At 49.9% G+C, this 23,878-nt stretch overlaps 2 protein-coding genes across 10 annotated transcripts in view; both read right to left on the reverse strand.

The window, feature by feature from the left end:
- Positions 1-2,287, reverse strand: part of Trim8 (tripartite motif containing 8) — a 14,253-nt gene extending 11,966 nt beyond the window's left edge. Inside the window, exon 1 of the mRNA XM_027930091.2 lies at positions 690-2,287. Within this exon, the coding sequence (XP_027785892.2) occupies positions 690-1,259 (570 nt within the window). The 5' untranslated portion in view covers positions 1,260-2,287. The remainder of the gene's footprint in view (positions 1-689) is intronic.
- Positions 2,288-2,341: 54 nt separating this feature from the next.
- Positions 2,342-23,878, reverse strand: part of Sufu (SUFU negative regulator of hedgehog signaling) — a 115,403-nt gene continuing 93,866 nt past the window's right edge. For 2 of the 9 annotated variants that reach the window (XM_027929961.2, XM_027929960.2), the window contains exons 11-12: positions 17,475-17,543; positions 11,549-12,516 (exon numbers count right to left, since the gene is read on the reverse strand). In XM_027929961.2, coding sequence (XP_027785762.1) covers positions 12,421-12,516; positions 17,475-17,543 — 165 coding nt within the window. In that variant the 3' untranslated portion in view covers positions 11,549-12,420. Of the gene's footprint in view, positions 4,814-11,548; positions 12,517-13,913; positions 15,041-17,474; positions 17,544-20,245; positions 20,405-23,878 lie in introns of those variants that run through there. The other 7 variants (XM_027929964.2, XM_027929962.2, XR_003582000.2 and 4 more) reach the window with 6 other exon arrangements.

The raw sequence follows: 23,878 nt of genomic DNA on the forward strand, positions 1-23,878 counted from the left end.
TGTTCATGCAGGCGCGGACAACACAGAGCAGCTTTCTCGCACACAGGAGGAAGCTACTGGGACTAACACGCATAACAGAGGCACTGTAGGGTGCCACCTCTGGCTGTCCAGGCCTTGATCAGATAGATACCTGGAGTTCTGCTCCCCCTCCGGAAGCTCCCCCCACTCCCCAATGTGTTTCCAATAGAGCTTAAAACTAACATGGCTGCTTTTGTTTACTTCCTCATTGGTATGCCAGCATCATGGATCATGTCAGCCACAGCAGCGGCACCAGGACGCTCATTACATAAACAGCAGCTGGAGAAGCAGGACCGGGGTCACTGCCTTGGTGACTTCCCGTAGGGCTTACTGAAACAACGCTGGGGGAGGAGCTGCGCAAAACAGAAAAGCGACACCCAAACTCTACCTTTTACAGCACCCGCCCCCCAATTCCGTAAAGGAATCGCAAGATGGACCCTAGGAGCATCGGCTCGGGGAATGTACCCAGCAGAGATCTGGAACCTTTCTTGAAGGCCCTTAACCCCAAACTTTCAGAGAAGAGTTTGGTAGGGGGTCTCTAGCCTGCTGTCACAAGAGTCAGCCTGTCAGGATGGGTGGTTCCCAGGCGAGAGGGTGTGTGTGTGTGTGTGTGTGTGTGTGTAAGAGTGTGTGTGTGTTCGCGCGCGCGCGCGCGCGCGCAGGGTACTTGCCCGGATCTCATTCCTCCGGATCTCCACGTCGCACACCGAGTGTCCCTGATGCGCGCCGCTGTAGTAGCAGCAGTACTGGCACACAGCCACCTGCTCGGCCTCGCAGTGGTAGAGGCGGTAGGCGTTGTGCTGCGGGCAGCTCCAGGCCCGCACGTCGTCCGCCTCCACCAGGAGGTGCCCGCGGGCGGTGGAGGGCTGCTGCAGGTGCGTCTGCACGTGGGACTGGCAGCAGGGCGCCTCGCAGCGCAGGCAGACCTTCTGCGCGGGCAGCGGGGGGCCGCGGCGGCAGAACACGCAGTGCAGCGCCGCCGGCGGCTTTTCCACGTGCAGGGCGTTGAACTTCTCCACGATGTTGGTGAGCTTCAGGTTCTTCTCCAGGCCTGGCTTCTGGTTGTAGGCCTGGTTGCACTCTGGGCAGCGTACCAGGCCACTGTCCTTGGCCCATGCCTCGCCAATGCAGCCCCGACAGAAGTTGTGTTTGCACGGGAGCTGCACCGGCTCCACGAAGACGTGCAGGCAGATGGGGCAGATGAGCTCCTCCTCGAAGCAGTTCTTCCAATTCTCCGCCATGGCGGCTCCGAGCAGGGGGCCCGGGCAGGTCTCTCCAAGTAACCAGCCCTGGGGGTCCGTCCCGTGCAGCTATGGGCCTACCGAGCCCCGAGCTCTGGCCCCGGTCGGCCCCAACAGTCGCTCAGTCACCAGCGCCTTCCGCGTGCCCGCCCCCCAGAGGAGGGAGCCTTGGTCCCCACGCCGCGCGCGCCGCCGGCTGCGTCTCCTCCTCCCGAGCGCCTAGCGGGAGGCGGCGGACTGCGCCAGGGCCGTGGCCGGGGCACCAGCCCTGGAGGGGAACGTCGGGGTCCAAATTCCATATAAGAGGCCGCCTCCCCGTCGGCGCGGCTAAGGCAGCGGCGGCCCGAGGCCTGCGCGCCCCGCAACTGACATCTGGGCGCGCCCCAAAGGCGGACGGAGCCCGGGAGCAGCACACTTCCTCTAGCGACGGCTGCGGCGATAGTGGCTCCCGCCCGGCTCGTCGGCGCCGCGCCTCCCTCGCCTGGCCGGGGGCCGAGGTCCGAGGGGCCCGGGAAGCGAGTGCGGCGGCGCCAAGGGTTGCTAGAACCGGACCCGGCGAGCGAGGCAAGCCAGCTGTTCCCGGACCGCGGCGCGGGCGTCCCCCGGCTGGCCGGCAGTGTGCGGGCGCGGGCTGCGGGGCGCAGGCGGGCCGACTCCGGGGCGCTGCGTGCGCGCTGGGGCAGTCATTCAGATGAAATTCCAGTCCCCGGCCAGAGACACCAGCCCGCCTCTGCCTTCCTCCTCCTTCACAAATAGAAACGGAAGGGGGAGGGAGAGAAGTGGAAAAAAAAGGCAACCAGAAAGGGAGGGAGGGAGAAGCCCCGGAGGTGCTCCGGCCTGACCCCCTTGTCGCTACTTATGCGCTCCCCCGAGGCCCCGCGCTGGGCGCCCCCACCGCGAAGAGACCCCGCTCTCCGTCGCCGCGCTGGGCGGGCGCCTCGGCTCTGCCGAGGAAAACAAGGATTGATCAAACTAGAAAGGAATTTTTCTCAACTGCTAATGAACCGGAGGCTCGGCTCCCGGCCCTCCCCTCCCCCCGCCCGGCCCTCCCCCTTCGTCCCCCCAGCCCCCTCCCCCCCCACTTTCTTTTCTTCTCGGCCTCTGCTCCGGCCTGGAAGGCTCCGGGCTGCGGTCGGAGCCAGCCTGCGGCGGCGGGGCCGGGCCAAGCCAGCCGAGCCGGGCTGCTTCCTCAGCGCCCTGCCATCTTGGGCTCCTGGCGACTGCAGCGGCCGGGGGTCCAGGCGCGCGCGCTCGAGGGTCCTACGCCTTCTCTTTCTCTCTCTCTCTCTCTTTTTTTTTTCTTTTTTGGTTGTCCCCCACCAAGGGGAGGGCTGGCGGCCTCTAGCAAATTAGGAGAGCGAGAGGGGAGAAAATGCCAATTCCTGATTTCTCTCCACCTCTGCTCCACCCACCCTGGTCCTTTCCAAAAAATAAAAAAAGATTAAAATTGGAAGAAGTCGGCAGAAAGGCGAGCGCCCGCGGCCCCCCGCTGCTGCCCAGGCGACGCGTCCGGGGCGGGCCTGCGCCGGTCGCTCTGTCTGTGGGTCCGTTTGTCCGCCCGCGGCTTCTCAAGTGAGGGGAGGGCACTACCGGCAGGGTCTTCACAGAGGCTGTCGCTTCAGAGCTTTATCCTCAGATCAAAAAAAAAAAAAAAAAAAAAAAAGAAAAAAAAGAAAAAGAAAGAAAGAAAAGAAAAAAAAAAGAGGAAGAAACCACCCCCCAACTCGAACACTCATCACAGCCACCTTCAGCCATCTTGCGCGTATTATTATTATTTGAGGAATAATCTGTTTAATAAAAATAGCTGCGTTTCTAGCCCCCTTCCCGGTTTCCTGGGGTCCCCGCCCCCTTTTAATAATAGTCTCGATAATAAAAATGATCGGCGGGCCGGGCAGTCACCGACTGCCTTTTCCTGCCTCGGCTCGCTCGGGCTCCGGCTCTCCTCCCTCAAGGGGCGGCGGGGGGGGGGGGGGGGCTAGCTCGCTGCCGGGGCCGGGGGAGGGGTGGGTACGTCCTTACGGCCAGCCAGTTAGCCCTGCCGCCTGCTCAGCGAGGGAAGGGCGCCTTCGCCTCTGCCTCACTACCACGAGAAGGGCAGGCACGGGAAGGCCCTGAGGGACCGGCTGCCAGGGCACACTGGAGTCCCCGGTTCCCCAGTCACCGCCCGGCCTTGGAGCCACAGTCGCCAAGTATACAATGGGTTGGGAGGCCCTCAGGGTGGGGATGCTGGAGAGCAGGGGTCTGCGGCGAGTGGACTGGAGCGGACGGAGATGGGGGGTGGTGTTCGTACATCAAGGCCGGTCCCGCTACTCGAGAAGGGAGCGGGGAGACGGGGAGGGGGAGGTGAAGAGAAAGCGGCAGGCGGCGACTTTAATCAGCTCCCGCTGGTTCAGCCCACCCGGCACTAGTGAAGTAGATGGGCGGGGCGAACTTTTCCGGAAGTGCTATTACAGCTGCAAAGGCGCCTGGTTCCTCCCCTTTTCCCTGTCTGGAACTGGGGCTGTTCCAGAGTCTGCTTATGCTATTGGTCCCCAAGATGGGGCTCCGCCTCTTTAAGGCGGGGCAACCCCGAGAGTCTGACGTGACTGGTTCACTAACTTCGGTATGTTAAACATTGGGTTGGGAGAGGGTTTCTGTGTATCTTACACGGGCGATAATGCCAGTTCGTAGTGGGACCACTTCTTCCTGGGCCTCTTCACCTGTAGCTCTTTTTTACTTGAGGGAAAGGAGGGTTTGTTAATGAGTCTGCTCATCTGTCCTGTGGAACTGAACCGAGAATTGCAAAGGTTCACTGTGGGGCAATTTCCTGATGTCTTTAATACTTGTCTTCACATCCCTGACGCTTAAAACTACCGAGCATTATTATTCCTTTTCTATTTAGAAGGAAGCTGAGGCTTAAAGAATTAAAGTAATTTGCCTTAATTGGTCAGTCCACAAATACATAGTATAACAAAAGACTTCTTGTGTCTGTCATTTTTCTAGGCCCTGGGGATTGATTCCCTGGCAAATGCATGAAAATTTTTTTAAAATTTAAATATATGTAGGATACTTTCTGTGATAAGAGAGTAAGAGGCACACACAAAGGCTCTACAAAAGTGACATCTGAGCTGAAACCTGAATGCTTAGGAGGAATCAGGCAAGTAACAACATCGAGAAGAGAAGAGTGCGCCTGTCTGAAGGAAAAACAAATGCAAAAAGCAATAGAACAAGCATGTCCTACGGCAGAAAAAGGCTGTGTGGGAGGGAGAAAGGCAGGTAGGGGCCAGAACACACAGAGTCTTACAGGTCATAGTGAGGAGTTTGGATTTTAAACTGAGCAGCTGTGAGATCTGGTATATATTTTGGAAGTAGAAACAACCCGAATTACTGATGGATTAGATATGAGGTAGAGAGGAATCCATGCAACAATAGAAATTCCATCTCAGGGGTGTAGGAATGAGATAAAAATGTACTTATCTCTGTATGTAAAGCAGGGTGCTGTAATCCCAGTGAATCAGGACACTGAGGCAGGATGATCACAAGTTCAAGGCCAGCCTCAGCAATTTAGTGAGACCCTGTCTCAAAAAAAAAAAAAAAAAAAAAAAACAGAGTGATGGGAATGTAGCTCAATGGCAAAGCACCCTGAGTTCAATTCCCTTGCTTCTCCAAAAAGAAAAAATAAAAGTTTACTGTGTGTAGTATAATCCTCTCTCTATATGCCAGTCATGGTGCACACCTGTAATTCCACCAATTTAGGAGGCTGAAGCAGAAGGATCAAAAGTTCAAGGCCAGCCACAACAACTTAGCAAGACTCTAACCAACTTAGCAAGACCCTGAAAATAAAATATATGTGGTTTAGTGGTTAAGCACCCCTGGGTTTAATCCCTGGTACCAAAATAGGTAAATAAATAATAACACACAGACTTCTCTCTACCTTTTTATTCTTGGTGGTGGTGGTGCTTGGGATGGAACACTCTAGGCAAGTGCTTTACCACTGAGCTACACCCCCAGCCCTATTTTTATTTATTTTAATTTTTGCAGTACTGGGAAGTACTGGGGGTGGAACCCAGGGCCTTATGCATGTTATGTGTGCACTATATCACTGAACTACACCCCCATCCCTGTTTACCCCTTTTTTTTGGGGGGGGAGGTGTCGGGGATTGAACTCAGGGGCACTTAACCACTGAACCATATCCCCAGCCTTTTTTATTTTTTGAGACAGGGTCTCAATAAGTTGTTTGCAAGTTTCTGTGGCTGGCCTTGAACTTGTGATCCTTCTGCTCAGCCTCCAAGTCTCTGGGATTACAGGCCTGTGCTACCACACATCCAACTGATCAAAATGTTCTAAAATGACTCCTAGAGCCAGCTTGGCAGGAGGATCAAAAACTCAGTTGATGGGGCTAGGGTTGTGGCTCACTGGTAGAGCACTTGCCTAGCATGTGTGAGGCACTGGGTTGATTTTCAGCACCCCATATAAATAAATGAATAAAATAAAAATCCAACTAATTAAACAAAATATTTTTTAAAAATATTTAAAAATTCAGCTGGGCGCAGTGGCCTTCTTCTAATTCCTCACTTTTCTCAACTTTCAACTTCACTTGAAAGACATCATACTGTTCTGGTTTTCTCATCTTTTAACTTCTCGACTCAGCAATTTCCAATTCAGCAATATTGACAGTCCTCAGAGTCCTTCTCTCCATCCTCTTACTAATCTCCACCTGTCCTTGGGGGCCTTTCATTTAGTCCTCAGTATTTATTACTGTCTATATGCTGATGACTCTTCAGCCAATATCTCCAGTTTCTCTCTCTCTCTTGGATTTTGGCCTCAGAAAGAGGTAGTTCCATTACTAAAAAGTATCTAATAAATCATCACTGTCCCGGTTGCAGAAGCTTTTCACACAGATTTCTCTCAATTACCTTGAATTCAATGAATTGGAATCTAAACTCCTCATCTCTTCATATCCTAGCCTCTCCCTCTGTCTAAGATTCCCAATCTCAGTGGATCGATCCATCAACTATTTAGTTGTTACTAAGCCAAGGATCAGGGAGACAACCTGAACATTTTTTTGTCCCTCATCTATTTTATCTAATTGATCAGTATCAGGTCCTGTAGATAGATCTTACTCTTAAATATCTATATACTCGTATACTAATTGCTCATCTTGACATCTTCACTTGAAGGTACAAGCATCTCAAACTGAAAGTGTCCAAAATATACTATTTCTGCTCCAGTCATCCTTGACTACTTCTTAACATCTCCATTACTGGCTTCCCTGTTTCTGTCCTTACTTCCAGGAGTGAATTCTCAACAACGTAGTCAGAATAATCTTTTAAAAATATGTCAGCAGGTGCTGGGGCTGTGGCTCAGAGGCAGAGCACTTGCCTAGCATGTGGGGGCACTGGATTCCATCCTCAGTATCACATAAAAGTAAATGAGTAAAATAAAGGTATTGTGTCCATCTACAACATATATATATATATATATATATATATATATATATATATATATATATATATATATATGTCAGCAGCCAGGAGTGGTGATATGTGCCTGTAGTCCCAGTTACTCTGGAGTCTTGAAAGGGAGGATCACTTGAGCCCATCACTTCTGAGACAGCCTGGGTAACATGGTGAGACTCCACTATTTATTAATAATGAACAAATTAGCTAATAAATAATAATTTTATTTATAAATACATTCATCTTTCACGGCTGTTTCTGGGTCTGTTTCCTTGTATTTCCCTATTGTACCATGAGCTCCTTCAGGCAGGGCCTGTGTCCATGAGAGTAAAGGCATGTGTTTGCTAAAAAACAACTGAGTGCTTAATTGAGTAATAGTAAATAAATAAATAATGTAAGTCAAATCACATCACTCCTCTGCTTGAAATCTTCTAATAGCTTCCAAGAATGAAAGTTGAAGTTTTATAATTGCCTATAAAGCCCCACACAATCTCACCTGTGGGTAACCATCTGGTCTCACTTCCTATTAACTCCCCTTTCCTTCTGCTCCTGTCACCTTGGCTTCCCTGTTGTTCCTCAAACATACCTGATGTGTTCCTTTTTAGTCTTTGTGGTTATTCTTCACTTTGTGAAGCCCTTTCTTCCTCCAGATTGCTCTATAGTTCACCTCTTCCTGTCATTGTGGTCCTTTGTTCAAATGTTACCTATGTAATCAGGCCTTCCCTGATCTATTTAAAAATAGACTTTTTGTAAAAATACATTTCATCACTGTCTATTGCTTGGATTATTTCAGTAGGTCCTAAATAGTTTTCCTAAAGAACAACTGAGTAGGGCTGGGGTTGTGGCTCAGAGGTACAGTACTTGCCTAGCACCACATAAAAATAAAGGTCCAACAACAACTAATAAAATACTTTAAAAAAAAGAACTGAGTGCTTAATTGAGTAATAAATAAATAATGTAAGTCAAATAATGAGAGCTCTCATTATTCCTCCCCCTCTGCTTGTTTCCACAGAGTATATCTCCATGTACTATGTATTATACCTTTAACAATTATTATCTCTCATCATAAAATGTAAAAGGAGTGATTTTCTTTTTTTAAAAAAAAATTTTAGTTGTAGATGAACATAATATCTTTATTTTACTTATTTATCTTTATGTGGTGATGAGGATCAAATCCAGTGCCTCATGCATTCGAGGCAAGCACTCTACCACTGAGTTATAACCCCATCCCAGGAGGGATTTTCTTTAATGCTATATTCCTAGCTTCTAGAATGAGACATAGCATAGTAGATGCTCGATAAGTATTGAATCGATGAATGAATCCTACTCTGTCCATCCTACTCTTCTACTTAATCCATGTTTGACTGGTCACTTTGCCTCCATTCTTACTCCCTTTTAAAACATTGTCCATCCAGTAGGCAGTGGCATGATTCTAAAATGAGTTTGATGCCTTAAGCCATATACTCAATTGGTTCAACAATTTGAACCAAATAGTTCCCAAGAGTGTTGAGGCATTTACTCTTGTTGTTCTGTCTGCCTGGAGAGCTTTTGAAAGTAAAGTCCCCACCTCTTTTGTTTGACTCATCCATAGATGTTCCTAAGATTTTAATTTAGATGTCACTTCTTTCAGGAAGCCTTTTAATCTCCCCAGACTGGTGTAGATACCAGACATCTCATGTCTGTTGTTTCATGTGGGAGGCCAACCTTATGGGTGACTGAGTTACACTCCCTAGCTGGGTGCTAAGGCGCTCAGTCACAGAAATGGGTGTGTCTTGCTACAGCCCCATGGGTGAAGCTATGCTCACCTGTTCCTTTGTAATATAACCCCTTGCCCTGTTTAGGATAGAATCTTCCAATGGAAGTGCCTTGTGTGTGTCCCCTCCTCTTACTGTGCCCTTGGGTGTGGCCTACCCAGGTGTCAGTCAACCTGCTGACAGTGGACATCATGAAGATAGACTCAGCCCCCTGAAACCTGACCCCTTGCCTCATTTGAATAGCTTCTCCTCATTAAAAGGGGTCAGAGTGTGTTCTCGCTCTCTCTCTTTCTATGGACCCTTAAGGTCAGAGGAGCCGTCACAGCAACCCCAAAGAAAAAGGTATTTGTGTCTCTTGTGTGGTTATTTCGTGCAGCCCGGTTAGCCCAGTTTAACTAGAGTGACCCCTGAGCCTTTTAGTCACGAGAACAGAAACCCGGCAGTTTCATATGAGCCTTTCAAAAGCTCTGTGAGGCAAATATCCATTGTAGGTGAAGAAACTGAGGCATAACTTAGTTAACCTGAAGTCACATTGGTACTAAGTGGTAGAAGTAGGACAGAAGGATAGAAAGCTGCGCAGTGCCTTCATTTTTCATGACTCTTGCTTGCATCTGTTTACGTGCATTTCTTCCACTGTAGTATGAACTCCTTCAGGCAGGGCCTGTGTCCATTTCGCGAAATTTAAGTTTTGGCATGTTTTTGCTGAAAGAATAACTGAGTGCTTTCTAGTTCTTACTGTTCCCACAGTGTTACTGGAGAGGCTCAACTGTGCACAGTGGCCTTCATGTCTTGTACAGGCGGCCACCTGGTAGCTTTATTCTCCATGACTTTTGAGCTCTTATGGTACTGAGATGGGGGGGAAGATGCAGTTTGGGTAAACTGGGTAAAGAAAACAGTTCCCTGCCCCTGGTTTTCTGGCTTCAGTAAGGTCACAATGCCAAGACTCCTTCAACCCTCAAGTTATTCAGAAAGCTATGCTCATACAACCATAGATACCCACCACCAGTTGACTGCTCCTCCCCCATTCTGCCTACACTCAGTTCTCTCCTGAGGACTTCGTACATTGAGGAGAAGGGGAAGAGGACCGGGTCAATCCCAGCATGCCCCCAGAAGGGGCCTGTAGATGGTTGCCCTTTGTAAACTACATCCTGCACTGCCGATACAGTCTGGGAATACACTTTCCCTTTTCCTGCCAGCAAATCAAATCATCCCCTCATCCCCATCCTGCTCTCCCCACCTCCTTCCTCCCTCTCTGTGGTCTGCAGCTGCCTTGGTGCCTGGCAGGCTGGCCTGAGTCACTCCCAGCTTGCATTCTCCTTCTAGTCAAGACAGTCTGGCCAATCTCTCAGGCTGTCCAGCCCCATGGTCCTGGGGCATATATCCCCCCTCCCCAGATAAGGCAAAGCAGATACCCGGCAGAATATAACAGCCTTTCTGAAGGAGCATTAAAAATCACATGGCAGGGCTGAGGATGCAGAGCACTTGCCTAGCACTTGTGAGGCCCTGGGTTGAACCTCAGTACTAAAAAGAAAAAAAAAAGGTCACATTGCAGATTTTCTGCTCTAGAGACTTTGGTGTAGGCCCAGGAGCCCTTCTCTTTCCAGAAAAAAAACTCAGCCGGTACAGTCTCCCAGAACCACCTAAGTACAGGGTATCACTATTCTGCATTTTTTAGTTGTAGTTTGACACAATATCTTTATTTATTTTTATGTGGTGCTGAGGACTGAACCCAGGGCCTCACACATAGTAGGTGAGTGCTCTACCACTAAGCCACAATCCCAGCCCACTATTCTGCATTCTTTGGGGGCAAGAACCTCACCCTGACCCTGGGTCTTTCGAGGCCAGTCAGATGAGGAGGGTGAAGTAACTGCCCCATCTCCAGGGAACAAGGGGAAGGGACACAAAGGGATCATCCTGTGGTTGTCAGCCTGGCTTCACATCCTCCTAGCTCCCTTCTTCTGGCCACCAGAGGGATTGAGGCTCATGTAGGACCTACCCCTATGTGCCAGGGGCCAGCCCCTTGCCAGAGTTCAATAAGAGGTCACAGGGGAAGAAGGGGTACTGATCTCCTCCTAGAAGTCCCCCCAAGCAGCTGGGGCTCATAAAGGATGACAAGAACTAAGAGTTCTTACACAAGAACTGACAACCCCCTCTCCTTGCCTGTCCTAGCCCTGGGTGCTGCAGCCCATCCTGAGGACCAGAAGAAAAAGCCCTGTCAATTGCCAAGACAGAAAATCAGGTCTAGCAGTAAGACACAAAGTTCTGGGCTAGCTTGGGCAATTGAGCATGACCTGTCTCAAAACAAAACAAAACAAAACAAAACAAAAAACAAAAACAATGGCTGGGGATGTAGTTTAGTGGTTGAGCATCCCTGGGGTCCAATCCCCAGTACCAAAAAAAAAAAAAGTGTGAGGTCCTGGGCGATCTCACAGGTTTCAGGAACTCTGTCTGGATGCAGACACCACCTTGTCTGCCTAGGACTCTAGGCTGTTGCTTCCCTAGGCCCCCCAGCATGGGTCCTGGAGAGGCAGTAGTTGCAGGGCAGTCCAAGGAAGGAAGATACATCCACCTAGCCCAGGCCTAGAAGACTTGGTAACAAGTGTGGGCTGGCCTGTATCCACCCATGAGTGCAGCTGGTTTTGAGATGCCCTTCCTTCCAATCCTGAGTCCTGAACCTAGGCCTAGGTAAGGAGGTTGAATTTAAATGCTTGATGAGGGGAATAGTTAGCTGGAAGATGGAACAGGACTTTCAAGCTGGAGGTGAGGAAGTCCTACGTTCCCCACCTGTTGGGCCCCTCTTCTAAAGGGGATGCAGGGATTGGTGAGAAGAATAAGGAATGGCAGAGAGAAGGTCCCACCCACTCAACTCAGACTGGGTTCCTCACTCCAACCCTCTGACCTTAGAAAAATCAAGACCCATGAGGGAAAGCCTATCCCAGCACTTTTCTGCATGACTGTAGAGTCACCAGTTAGGCAACCCCATGCCTTGCACCCTCTGCACTCCCAACAATACTCCTTAGGTCTTCCCCTACCTGGGCACCAGGCTTCCTGCTCCACTATTCCAGGCAGCCAGAAAGGAGCACACAACTCAGGCGCTTCTGCAAATATGTTTAATGCACTTAGATTACACAGAGGAAGAGGGGCAAGAAGGAACGACGTCATCTAAGTGAGTCACTCAAAAATTCTTACAAAAGCCCCAGGCTGGCTGCAGCTCCAGGAACCGAGTCGCCACTGACATTAAAAAAAAACTAATATAAAATTTTACAAAAGTCTGCTTCTTGCAGCATTCAGGTACTTGTACAAAAGGAGGGGTCTTCCTACAGGGCTCCTGACTTGTAACAGGGACCCAGGCACCTCACATGGCATACGGGTCCTGGAAGGCAGAGAGGGAAGATCACATAAAAAAATAGTCCAGGGAGTTCCACTGGTCTGCCCCATAGGGGCACCAACCTTCAGTTTTTCTGTCCCTTCTCAACTCAATCTCAGAAACCATCCCAAGACCTTGGGTCTGGTTTTAAGAATTCTCTAGCCCTTTTAGACTCACCCCAAGGCTTCTTAGTTCCTGCCCTAGAGCCTTGCCCATGGAAGAATAGGAGGCACCAACATCCCTGCCAGGCCAGAGACCTTGCAGGAGCTTCCCTGCCCCTCAGAATGGCAGCCATCCTCTTGCAGCCATATTGGACCTTAACAGCCACAGGAGTCTGCCTTAGACAGCAGCAGGTACAGCAAGCAGGGAGCCTCCTCTTCTCTGAAGCTTTAGTACCAGGGACCTGGAAAGATGGGGTAGGACTGGGCAAGCCTCAAGAAGGGGCAGACAGAGGGAGACAGAGAGTCCCTGCCCCCTTGATCCATATAGCTTCAAGGAGGGAAAGAAGGGGTTCATTTACTGAGTACCCACCATGTGCTGGGCACCATACAAGGTCAGTCTAGCTTGATCCTGTCAGGGTCCCCTCTCACCAACCAGGAGCTCACTGGAGAACCTCCTCCCTGAGAAACCTCAGAATCCATGGGAAAGACCAGATGAGAGATGGCTGAGGCCTTATCACTCTCCTGGAGCCAATGTTCTGTAGAGAAATAATGGGTGCTCAGCACCAGCAGGATCTTGGATGTTCATAAGGCTCCCAAAGTGGTGGGGGCAGAAAGGGGCCCCAGGCTTCCTGGGCTTATCACTCAGTACTTTCCTATTCCCTTCTACCATCCCCAACTTCCCAAGCTCAGGGCCACCAAGCAGATGATGCTATCATTCAGTTTGTAAAGGTCCTGCAGGTCTGGGGCAAGTTGTTGACCAGATGTTTCATGGACTGATGACAAAATATAGCTCAGAAAATGTACCTATTCCCACAAAGCAGGCAGATAGAGGTAGGGATCCCTTAGGCAGCTCCCAGGAAGGGAGAACTTGGGGAGATGCTGGTTGGGATGGCAGGATAACAAATTGATGGCACCTCTCTGCCCATGAAATGTCAGAAGACAAGATCTTCAAAGGTGGGGCTGCCATGATGAATGAAGATCATCCAGCATCCTTCAGGGAAAGTTCTCAGGGCAGCAGGCTGCTTCTTGGCTGGAAGGCCTGAGGCCAGTCTCTCCCACATGCTCCAGGCTAGTTGCCTTGACATTCTGAGCTTGGTAGAGTTAATAGGATAACCCTGGAGTTGTACAGAGGGTTTGGGCCTAGTGGACCCTTGGAAGTCCAAAGTTCCTTGGAGACTCTAGCCAGCATCCTCATGACCTTGGAGGCAGCTCTCGGAGGCTGGTTATCTCATCAGAGGGATTCTGTACCCTATGGACCTCCTGATGCTTCCTGGTGGGTGCCCATGTAGGTGGTGGAGGTGAACAGAGCCAGGGAAGAGCCCTTCATGGTCCTTGACAGACAGAATGACTTGTTTTAGAGAGGTCTGAAGGGTGATTTTGAAGTAGCCCCCTGGAGTTGGAGGCTAAGAGGACAGGAAAGGGGCTTTCTAATTCCAGGTAAGAAGTGGGAGATAACTCAAGAGTTAACTCTAAAACTTTGGGTCAAAGACAGGTTGGCTTCTAGAAGGCAAAATGTGCGATCTGTAGTACTAGGGTTGAGGGACCAAGGACCACAGAGTCCATGATGTGCTGGGCGTGGTGGCACATGCCTGTAATTCCAGCAGTTTGGGAGGCTGAGGAAGGATTGCATGTTCAAAGCCAGCCTCAGCAAAAGTGAGGCACTTAGCAACTCAGTGAGACCCTGTCTCTAAATAAAATACAAAATAGGGCTGGGGATGTGGCTCAGTGGTGAAGTGCCCCTGAGTTCAATCCCCGGTACCCCCCCCCCAAAAAAAAAAAAAAGGAGGCCAGGATGTAAGAAAGGAGACAGGACAAGGAACAGGGAATGAAAAACAAGAAAATAATGGATGCAGGGAAGACTGGGGTGGGGTGGGTGGAGGTGGGGAGCTGGCAGAGAGCAGTACAGGCAAAATCAAAGTGAAAAGAAATGGTGAAAGGTTGACTTTTCAATTTTTAATAAGCCAGAGTACTGTAGCCTGGGTGCTGGCAAGCCTAGGGGATGAGGAAAGGGGACAGGGGTAGTCAAAGAGCTGAAGACCTAGGCCCTGAGTAGCAGGTGGGGATGGTCTGTGAGGTGTGCAATGGTGTGCAATGGTTGGGATGGCAGGATAACAAATTGATGGCAGGCCTGGTTGAGTGGGAAAGGCCTGGAAGTTGAGACCGGGGCCACCAGTATCTTTGAGTTCCTAATGACTCCTGAACCTTGTGGGAGGCCAGTTCACTTGGAAAACAGCAGCAGTACTGCTTCCTGGCACCAGCTACACTGGGCTCAAGGCTGTATGGAGAGTATCCAGGTTCCTCTGGCCCAGATGGGAAGAAAAGTTCCTCTGGGAAGCAGGGACTGCTCCAGGACCTGGAATCCTTTTCTGGGAGAAGTACAGGGGCAGACAGAGGCCCCTGTCTGAGAGAATGGGAAAGTTCATCTGGGAATAAAGTTCTGCTTAAAAAACATTATACAGACAGCTTCTGGACATCTTTGCCATACAATAAAATACCATTCGGTTTCTACAAAATAAAGAAGAAAATCAAATGTAGGAATCATTCCATGACTGGAGCAGCTCAACGAGCAAAGACGTATGGAATTGAACTGGGCAGCCACCCATGTGTACTCCACACTGGGCTGAGTGGCAGGGGTAGGTGAGGACAAGGCCTATCTCCACCCAAGGGCACATCAAGGGTTCAGAGTCAAATCTCAATCCAGAACCCGTGGTGCCAGGGGTGGAGAGGGTTTATATGTGCCCACTCACTGGCCCAGTGGGATGAGGGCCTGGTTACGTGGACTTGGCTGGCTGGAGGGCGAGGCCCCTGAGCTGGAGGTGAGGCAGGGGCCTGTGGCCATACATGGGAGTCGCACAGTCGTCCTCACACTTGTCCTTTTAATTTGTGGGAATCTCCCTTATGCAGTTGTTATACCGGAAGTCACTAGAGAGCAGCCGGGCTCCCCTTGGCCCCTGCAGGGCCTAGCCCAGGCTAGTGCAGAGGACTGTCGAACACCACATCCGGGAGGATGGAGACTTTGAGCTTCTTTTCGGGCCAGCTGTACTCTTTGGGAAGTTTGAACTGTGGAGGAAGCAAGCACAGACCCAGAGTACATGTGATTAGCAGCGAAGGAGGCCAAGAGAGGCAGGATGCTTGTCCAGGCACTATCTCTGGGGTGCTGGGGGAAAGAGAGAGGTCACTGGATACCAGCTTCATTCTCAAATGCTAGACCCAGGTGGGCACCTGGGATAAAGTTGCTGAAATTCCCTCGTCTCTTCTTTCCCCTTGCCCTGCCAATAACTAACCAGGTTGGAGGAGGTATGTTTCCCTGCTCTTTTTTAACTATGCTGATCTCCCTCCTGCTTACTTCCTTGGTTCTGCCTCCAGCCACAAGCATGTATGGAATCTGCTCCCTGAGGCCCTGAGGCTGGCACATGGCAGGCCAGAGCAGGGTGCGGATGCTACAGGGAAGTGGCTTGAGGTCTATCATTGCCATGGCCTCTTTTCAAGACTGGTGTGGGCAGGACCCTGAAACTTGTCCTCCATACCTTTGCCAAAGGGTCCAAAGGGAAGGAGGCCCTAGTTCAGATCCAAAGTCAGACTTTCATTCGTGGCCTTGGTGGGAGCAAAGGAGCAGGATCAGTGTGGTTTGAGCCTGGTGCATTCTCAGAAGGAACAAATCCCCATGCTGCTCTCCCTGGTTCATTTTCATGCACTTCCCACGGTCCCTAGCTCAGAGTGGTGGCTGAGAAGAGACCAGGGTCTTCCGATCCTACCCTAGAAATAACTGATCAGTTTGTGTTGTTTCTTCTGCTTCTGCTTACATGGGGGCTTATGGTAGGGAAGAGAAGAAGCTGACATCTCATTTTTTCTGGATTTTAGGACCTTGCATGTAGATTGACACACCGTTGGTGCTCAATGAATGTTCACTGACTTGGGCTAATACTGGAGCTTGGAAGCAGGGTCTGTCTTTTATGAGTCTTACTGTCTTGGAGCTAGACCACAAGTTAGGGCCATGATGAAAAGAAGAAAACTGCTCTCAGCCTGTCTGGAGCTGAGCTGGAGGTGAACAGGCCCTGATGCTTCCTGGCTGGCTCCTTCTACCCTCCCTCTGGATGGGGGACTGTCCATGCCAGGACAAAGTAGAGAGTGGGGCAGGGTGTGGGGATAGCCTTTGGACAGGAAAGCAAAAAAAAAAAAAGTCATTTTTAGTGACCTACTTTCCTAAGCTCCCCTGGCTCCTATCCCTTTTGCCTGGACTGTCCCTCTCCCACCCCTTCAACACCCAAGCTTAAAGCAGCAGCCTGGCGCAGCGCCACCCCAGTGTGACAAGGCCTCTCCGGAAGCACTTCTGGGCAGCTGGCTCTGGCCTGACTGAATGGGAAGCCAGGCCTCAGAGATCAGTGACTTATGGGAGTTGATTAGTTGGCACCAATTGAGTGCTTGATGACTTTGGAATGTATATGAATTAATTTATCAAAATTGTATCCCAGAGGATAGAGAAGACAATGCCTTATTGGGGTAAATGGCTCTCCTGTCCACCCAGAGATCCATCCAGGATAGCCCACCTTGAGCGTTTAAAGTCTCACGAACATCAGAGGCCTCTATATCCTGCCTATGTGCCCCTGGGAGCCCTGGCAGCTGAAAGGTCCTGCCTTGCCTCCCTCTAGCTTAAAAGCCTAGCCCTTGGGAAGTAAAAGAGCTCTCCCCCAAACACATTTCCTGGAAGACAGGGCAAGGGAAGGGTCTGTCTCTGCCACAGGGAAGGGAGGGCCAAGAAGAGCTCTCCAGAGGCCTGGGCAGCTTGCTAATGTTCCACTAGCCCATCAGGCATTCAGGTCAGGAAGACTCAGGTCCCGCTGGGGTACTGGTTAGTAGGAGGCAGGGGGAGGGGAAGGGACTTTCCAGGATGAGGTAAGTCCCACAAATGAGGATGCTGGGAACAAGGAAGAAAAACAAAGGGGATTATGGACTCCATTCCTGTATCCCAGAGAAGTACCCAAGGGAAGGCATAACCCCCCCACCCCCCTGACCTGCCAGCTCCTCAGACTCTGAGCTAGCCTGGAAGAGGAGACTAAGAGGGGAGAGCTGAAGAAAGGAAGAAGGAAGAGTGGCTCCTGGGTGGCCCAAGGCGAGAGCAGTAGTCCTTCGCTGCCCACCAGAACTCCCTAGTGGAATGTTCTCTGGCAGCAGAATGGGCTTTCTGTTCAGAACCTGCCAGGGAACAGCAGGGGCTAGGGAGAACTCGTACTGGCCTGAAGGCCCTGGCTGCCTCTTCAATGAGGTTCTTAAGAGCTGGCAATTCAGACAATTTGCTTGGTGTCCTCATAAGGGCGGGGGTGGAGCAGGGGATGGTGGTGGTTTATGGAAACAGAAGAGAAATGAAGCCATTTAACATTCCTGGGGGCACTTCTTAGCCTATCCCAGCACCTCAGAGAGCAGCCTGCAGATGCAGACATGTAGACACACACCTGGAGAACAGCCCCACCATGAGAGAGAAATCAAACAGGCTTACTTCCTCTGGAGAAGTCAAATCTTCTAAGTCCTCCAACATTTTCTCTACAAACTCTTCAGTCAACAAAATCTGGGAAGAAGGCACAAGGCAGACTTTTATTTTTTTAAATATATGGTCTTTTTTGCCAATTGCTAGCTGTGGATCTTTCTTCTGGCCATGGAGGAGGAATCAACCCATTGCTCAGTTCTAGGGACAGAGGGAAAATCTTGAGACCTAACCCCAAACACACACCCCCAATGCCTCCCACCACCACCTGCCTGTGATATCACCAGAGTCTGGCAGAGAAGGAAGAGGGTCAGAAGACAGTGGGGAGGTGTGGTAGGGACATCTGGAGGGTGGGTAGTGCTGTTCCCAGAAGGGAGATGGAAACTGGTGTGGGGGGAAAACCACCCTCTTTTGGCTGTTCAGGGCTCCCGCATATGCAAGGTGGGGTGGGGGGATGGGGACAGAAAAGTCATAGAGCAGAGAAGTTGCCAACATCCTCCTTGCCCCATCAGGCTCACATGTTCCCACCTCCTTTCCCATCGACTTGGTAGGACAAAAGGAATCTATTTGGCTTTAGAATACAAGCCCTGTCTGGAATCTAGAAATGCCCCTGAAATCCAAGAATGTCTAAGCTGGATAATTTGAATATTGTGGACCAACCTCTCTCATTTTACAGATGGGGAAGGGACTCTCAACTTCCCTTTCTACCTACAGTATTCATGTTATTTCAGGCTGGCTCCCAAGCCCCTGCCCTACTGGTGCAGTCAATGCTGAGTTCTTCAAAACTCCTGAGATGCTTCTTTCCTAGGTTCCGTTCAGTCTCCTACTCTGCTGATACCTGCCACCTCAGGCTTTAAGGTTGGACAGTCTAATCCTACTATTTGGTTGACAAAACCATCATCCTCAATGCCTAAACAAAATTTCTCAGCTAGTTTGAATGCCCACAGATGCTGAGGGCTTCTAACACCAGGCCTTCCTCAACCTGATGGGCCCCTTAACCAACCCATTGGTCTGGTAAGCCATGCTCACCACATGCCTGCACCACCTCGGGCTTGGCTAAAGATATCTTTCCTCTTCCAGATTCTGGCCCTTTCCTCTCTCTCCTCTCAGTCCTTGTCCTTAGGGCTTCCCCAAGGCTGTGGCTCTACCTGCTTCCCACATGTGAGATAAAGTGAAGTGGCAGAGAAAGGAAAGCAAGCAAGAAGGGTCCTTAAGGATGGACCCCAAAGGAAGTTGATGGGGTGGGGTGGCAAGTGAGAAAACTACCCTCAATGAGTAGAAAAATCACCATCATACCAGGTACCTGCTGACTGAACATGTATGTGTCTTATGTCCTTCAGTCTCCTTACAGATGAGGAAACTGAGGCACAAATAGGTTACAGCATGTGGCCTATGGGGCTGAGACAAGACCATATCTCAATCATATCTGGATGGGAAACTTAGTTCCTGAAGTACTGCTTCTAAATCCTGAACTTTTAGTGCCAGGACATTTGCTCCTGTATTCTTTTCTTTTCTTTTTTTTTAGTTGTAGATGGACACACTATCTTTATTTATTTATTTATTTTTATGTGGTGCTGAGGATTGAATCCAGGGCCTTACATGTCCAAGGCAAGTGCTCTACCACTGAGCTACAAACCCAGTCCCTCATGTATTCATTTTTTAAGACAAGGCATGAAGGCAGCCCATATTTCACTGGACTAGCCTTCCCTTGGCTGACAGGACCCATCTTTCCCAGGATGGAAGCCCACAGTTAGGAACAAAAGCTCTGACCACTAGCCCATGACTCTTTACCAAATCTTCTGTTGGAGGAGCTCAGGCCTCAAGTGAGAAACGGAACAAAGTCAGGGCCAAGTTGGCCCAAGGGAGTGCCTACCTGAGGTGTCCCCTTCTTGTTCTTTCTCCAAGTTCTTCCTAGACTGTAGTTATACCCAGTTAAACTCATACCCAACCTTCCGGCAGCCCAAGCCCTTTCTCTTCATACTCTTATCCCAGGGAACATCCCTCCCTGGCCACCAATTCCAGAGTTTCTCTACCAGTTATCACCAGTCTGCTCGAGTAGTATAACGTCACATTTATATATTTGGCATTTCCAGGGCTTGTTGCCATCTCTGCAAATGCTAGCGCAAACACAAGCATACCACAAACCCAGTTACAATACAATGGCTCCAGTCTGGGCCAAGATGGGTTCACTTCTAACCCATAAATATTTGAGGGAGGGGCTTTTTGCTAGAGCGGTCACTAGGTCTGGGCCTATAACTAGTGCTAGGGTGAAATGGGGCATGGGGAGGGTTACAGAGATGGTGGCTACCCAGTGAGACTCCAAAGGGAATTGTTTCTCAACAACAGGAAAGGTAATGCCAATAGCACTGACAAAGGTCTGGAACTGGTGCTGGGAAAGGGTAAGCTATGGAAGCTTTTAGCAGAGCCACCATCAAACACTGCACCATCTGTGTGTGGACTTATTTTGTACTCGATGGGGGAAGGGATGGCAAGACTCGAAAGGAGGACAAATTCTAGTCACTCCTCCATTTTCACTTCTGGTGATTTGTTGGTTTCTGTTGGAAACTTCACATTATTTTTAAAAAAATTAAAGGGGAAAAATTATACATGAGATCTTCATGATATTAAGGGTGACATTCTCTGCAAAGAAACACGACAGACTGTCATAGCTCCAGGCACCTAATTTAATTTCCTTTGGGAGTTAAACCTTAGAAGCTTGGATTGAACAAACAGGCCCTGTTCTTTGTATATTTCAGAGCTAGAGCTGAGAATGTTAACAGATCTTATCAACAGGACACTGGAGATAGACAGCTATGATGGAGTAGCTCCTGGGAGCTCTCACGAGGAACAGACTCACCGTTGTGATGTAGCTGTGGGAAGAGTCTGTGAAGGTCTGGGGCTTGGAGCACCTGAAGCTCTCTGGGTCCCCATGGAGCTGCCTGGCTCTGCCACAAATAATAATGGGAATGGCTATGACAGTGACAGTTAAAATGACCAATAGCAGTGACTCCCCTGCTAGGTGTTTGACCTGAATCTTCTCAGGGAATCCTAAGATGATCCTGCATAGGAGGAAACTCTCATCACCAAGACAAGAGGATGCTTTTTTACCCCAACCTTAGAAACCTGTATACTTAGGGCTGGTCTCTCTCTCCTCCGATGGGGGAGGTGAAGGTCACTTTGGCTTCTACCAGTGGCCCAGAAAACTAGTAATACCAGCCCTAGCCAGCCACACAGCTCCTGACCACCCTCAGTTCAACAGGACTGGAACCCAAAGTATTACAGACATGCAGCTGTTAAAAATCCAGGCTAGACATCTGGAAAGGAAAGCAAACCATGCCTCAAGATGGTTTCCAAGTGGATCCAGTAGGGCAAATTTTTAGGCTAGCCTGGTTGAGTCCCTATATTTCAACAGTTCTGCTAGCCCAGAAAACAGCAGAAGTAATAATGACAAGAATGATAACTTCACCCTTTTATATTTGCACTCATGAAGAGCCACACATAAAACATTTAGGTTTGTGTACAAACTGCCCATGGAGTGAGGTGACCCTTGAATGAGAGGCATATTTTCTTGTAAGGCTTTTTTTTTTTTTTTTTTTTTGGTGGGGGCAGTACTAGGGATTGAACTCAGGGGTGCTCGGCCACTGAGCCACATCCCCAGTCCTTTCTTATATTTTATTTAGAGACAGGGTCTCACTGTATTGCTTAGGGCCTTGCTAAATTGCTAAGGCTGGCTTTGAACTCATGAACCTCTTGCCTCAGCCTCCCCAGCTGCTGGGATTATAGGTGAATGAGCGTGAGAGCCACTATAAAGGCCCCTGTGAGGCTTTTGAAAATATGGAGATGTTAGACACTAAGTCCTCCTGAATCAGAATGCCCGGGGCAAGGCCAAGGCATCTTCATTTTCTTTTTTTTCAGTAGCGGGGATTGAATCCAGGACATTGTACATGCTGGTCAAGTGTGCTACCACTGAGCTATATTCCCAATCCTTCTTCTTTTTTGTTAAAATTTTGAGATAGGGTCTCACTAAATTGACCAGGCTGGTCTCAAACTTGTAATTCCTTACAGTCTCATGTCACTGTACCTGGATAGCATCTGCATTTTAAAAAGATACCTCAGGAGATCAAGGTGGAGAGAGTGCTAGGAAATAGGCACAGAGGGAAAGGGGTTTGGGCAAGGCTCTACCACCATTTAACTGGCTGAGCTGAGAATAATGGCTTCTCTCTCCCCACTGGCATCTTTGGCCAGGGAAGGGGTGAGGAATCTAGGCCAGTACTTTACTCCAGTGGGCTCACATCAAGTGCCTTAGGACAGTCTGGCTGGTTGGTGGTGAGGGAAGATTGTCAACAACCTATCAATTCCCCAGGCCCCAGCAAGTTCCAGAAAGGAACCTGAAAAGTGATCTTTTGTTAGTGCCTGTCCTGGGCAGGCCCAGCTGTGCTGCAGGCAGGGGCCCAGCTGCTGCAGATCTGATGCTGATTCAAATGTCTGTGGTCAATAATATTTTTGAGGTCAATGATATTTCTGAATGGCTGACAATGCCCATTCCTTCCCCTTGGTGTGACAATTAGCACTTTGTCCAGGGCCTTGTTTGCTCTTCATGTTGACACGTTGTTCTTGCTTCCCAACAAGTTTTGCTTTCTCTTCCCTCCCTTTCCTTCTCTTGGGGAAGGAAACATGTTGTTTTCAGTGGCAAGACCTGCCAAGGAATTGCTCTGGCACCCACAATGGCAGTGGAAGAGGTAGGGACAAGTAAGCAGTCCTGTCTGTTGTGACCCTTCCCCCCCAGACCAGACAAAAGCCAGGAAACAGCCTGCAGGTTCCCCCCCAACCTCACACACACACTGGGAGGAGGCAGAGATATGTGCTTGCGGACAGTGGGGGCACAGTAGGCCTCACTCATTCATTTCCTGTTCTTGGTGGGTGGTGAGAAGTTGGCTTTGGAGGTCAGAAGCAAGCTGACTCTTCTGTTCTGGCTGTTGGTTCCTAGGGACACAGTTGGGCATTATGGGTATCTATTGCAAGAAAGGTACCTTCCCCAAGCATACACCTGGGCTTTAAACCTCAACAGGTATGCCCCTGGATAATAGGTCTCTGCAACAGCCTAAGCAAAGGTCTCCAGGGAGAAGAGGTGTGGCCAGGTCCACCAGTGGAAGGAGAAGCAGTACACATCAAAGAGCAACCCCGTAAGTTTGAGCAGGGGATTCCCAAGTTGACTTCCATACAGCATCCAAATAGCAGGAGAATTCAGGATGTGAGGAGCTTGTCTTTGGGTAAGGGGGAGAGCTCAGTAGTAATTCCTCAAACATGGTTGGGAGCAGCAGAGGCCACTTGAAAACAGCTGCTGGGCGGCTTCTCCCAAGACTGGGGCCTCTCAGTGGGGCTGCTAGGGAGTGGCTAGGGCTGGGGGCATCACCTGGGTGAACAGTCAGATACTGCACAGCTGAGAAAGCACTGCAGCACCTAAAAAAAATATTCTTATATCTGGTAATATGACCCCTCTGTGACCTCTGGATTGAAACTTCTCCTTTTCACACTGCCCTGGCTAGGGAGGAACAATTTGGCACTGGACTGCACTCTTAGAAAACCAACATCCCAACATCAAAAGGCCAAGGGAGAAGCTTGCTCAAGCCATCAGAGTGAGAGGATGCTGGGAGATAAAGGGGCAGGAGAAGACTTTGGCAAGGCCTCCCTGCCAGGGTCTGAAGACTCTCCTGCAAAGCTTCACAGTTGGCTGATACATTTTCCATCCAATCTCAACAAGGATGAAAAAGCAAAGTAGGGCAGACAATGCCAAGTGCCTTCTCCAGAAAATGAGAAGAGTGCAGAGATACAACTGACTCCTGCCTCTGGGGCTCCCCCTAATGCACTGCACCTAACTGGTACTGCCCACATGCTATTCTTCAGTGTACTGGGGCCCTAACTTCCCTGGTACTGGGTTACCCTGAGATGTTGAATATGGGGGAGTAGGTGCCGACCCAGGAGAAAGTGGATGTGGAGGACTGTCTGGGGCCACTCCACAAGCTCTGGAAAGAGGCTCAGGTTCCCTAATCTTCTGACTTTTCTTCTCAGCCTTTTCTTTGTCATTCTTTCCCTATGCATGATGTCTGCCTTGCTTTTCCCCCAAGAGATAACAGGCCTGGGCTGGTAGCCAGAGCAAGGTGCCAAGGCTGGGAGTAAGTACTTCCAAGGCTGTTGATGGCTGATGCAAGAAAGTCATCCCACCCCTCCTGCTTCAGCTGGGACCTACAGGGAAAATTCATGCAGCAGCCAAGAGAACAGAAGCCTGGGTTTCTCTACTTCCTGGGTCTACTACATTCAGCTCTTTCCTGCTCCTCTACCCCAACAGGCCTGGGCATACAAGACCCATGGAGACACCCCAAATTCTGGAAACATAGTGAGAAATGCCTGCAAGGAGCAAG

Source organism: Marmota flaviventris, chromosome 4 (assembly GCF_047511675.1).
Source record: "Marmota flaviventris isolate mMarFla1 chromosome 4, mMarFla1.hap1, whole genome shotgun sequence".
NCBI lineage: Eukaryota > Metazoa > Chordata > Mammalia > Rodentia > Sciuridae > Marmota > Marmota flaviventris.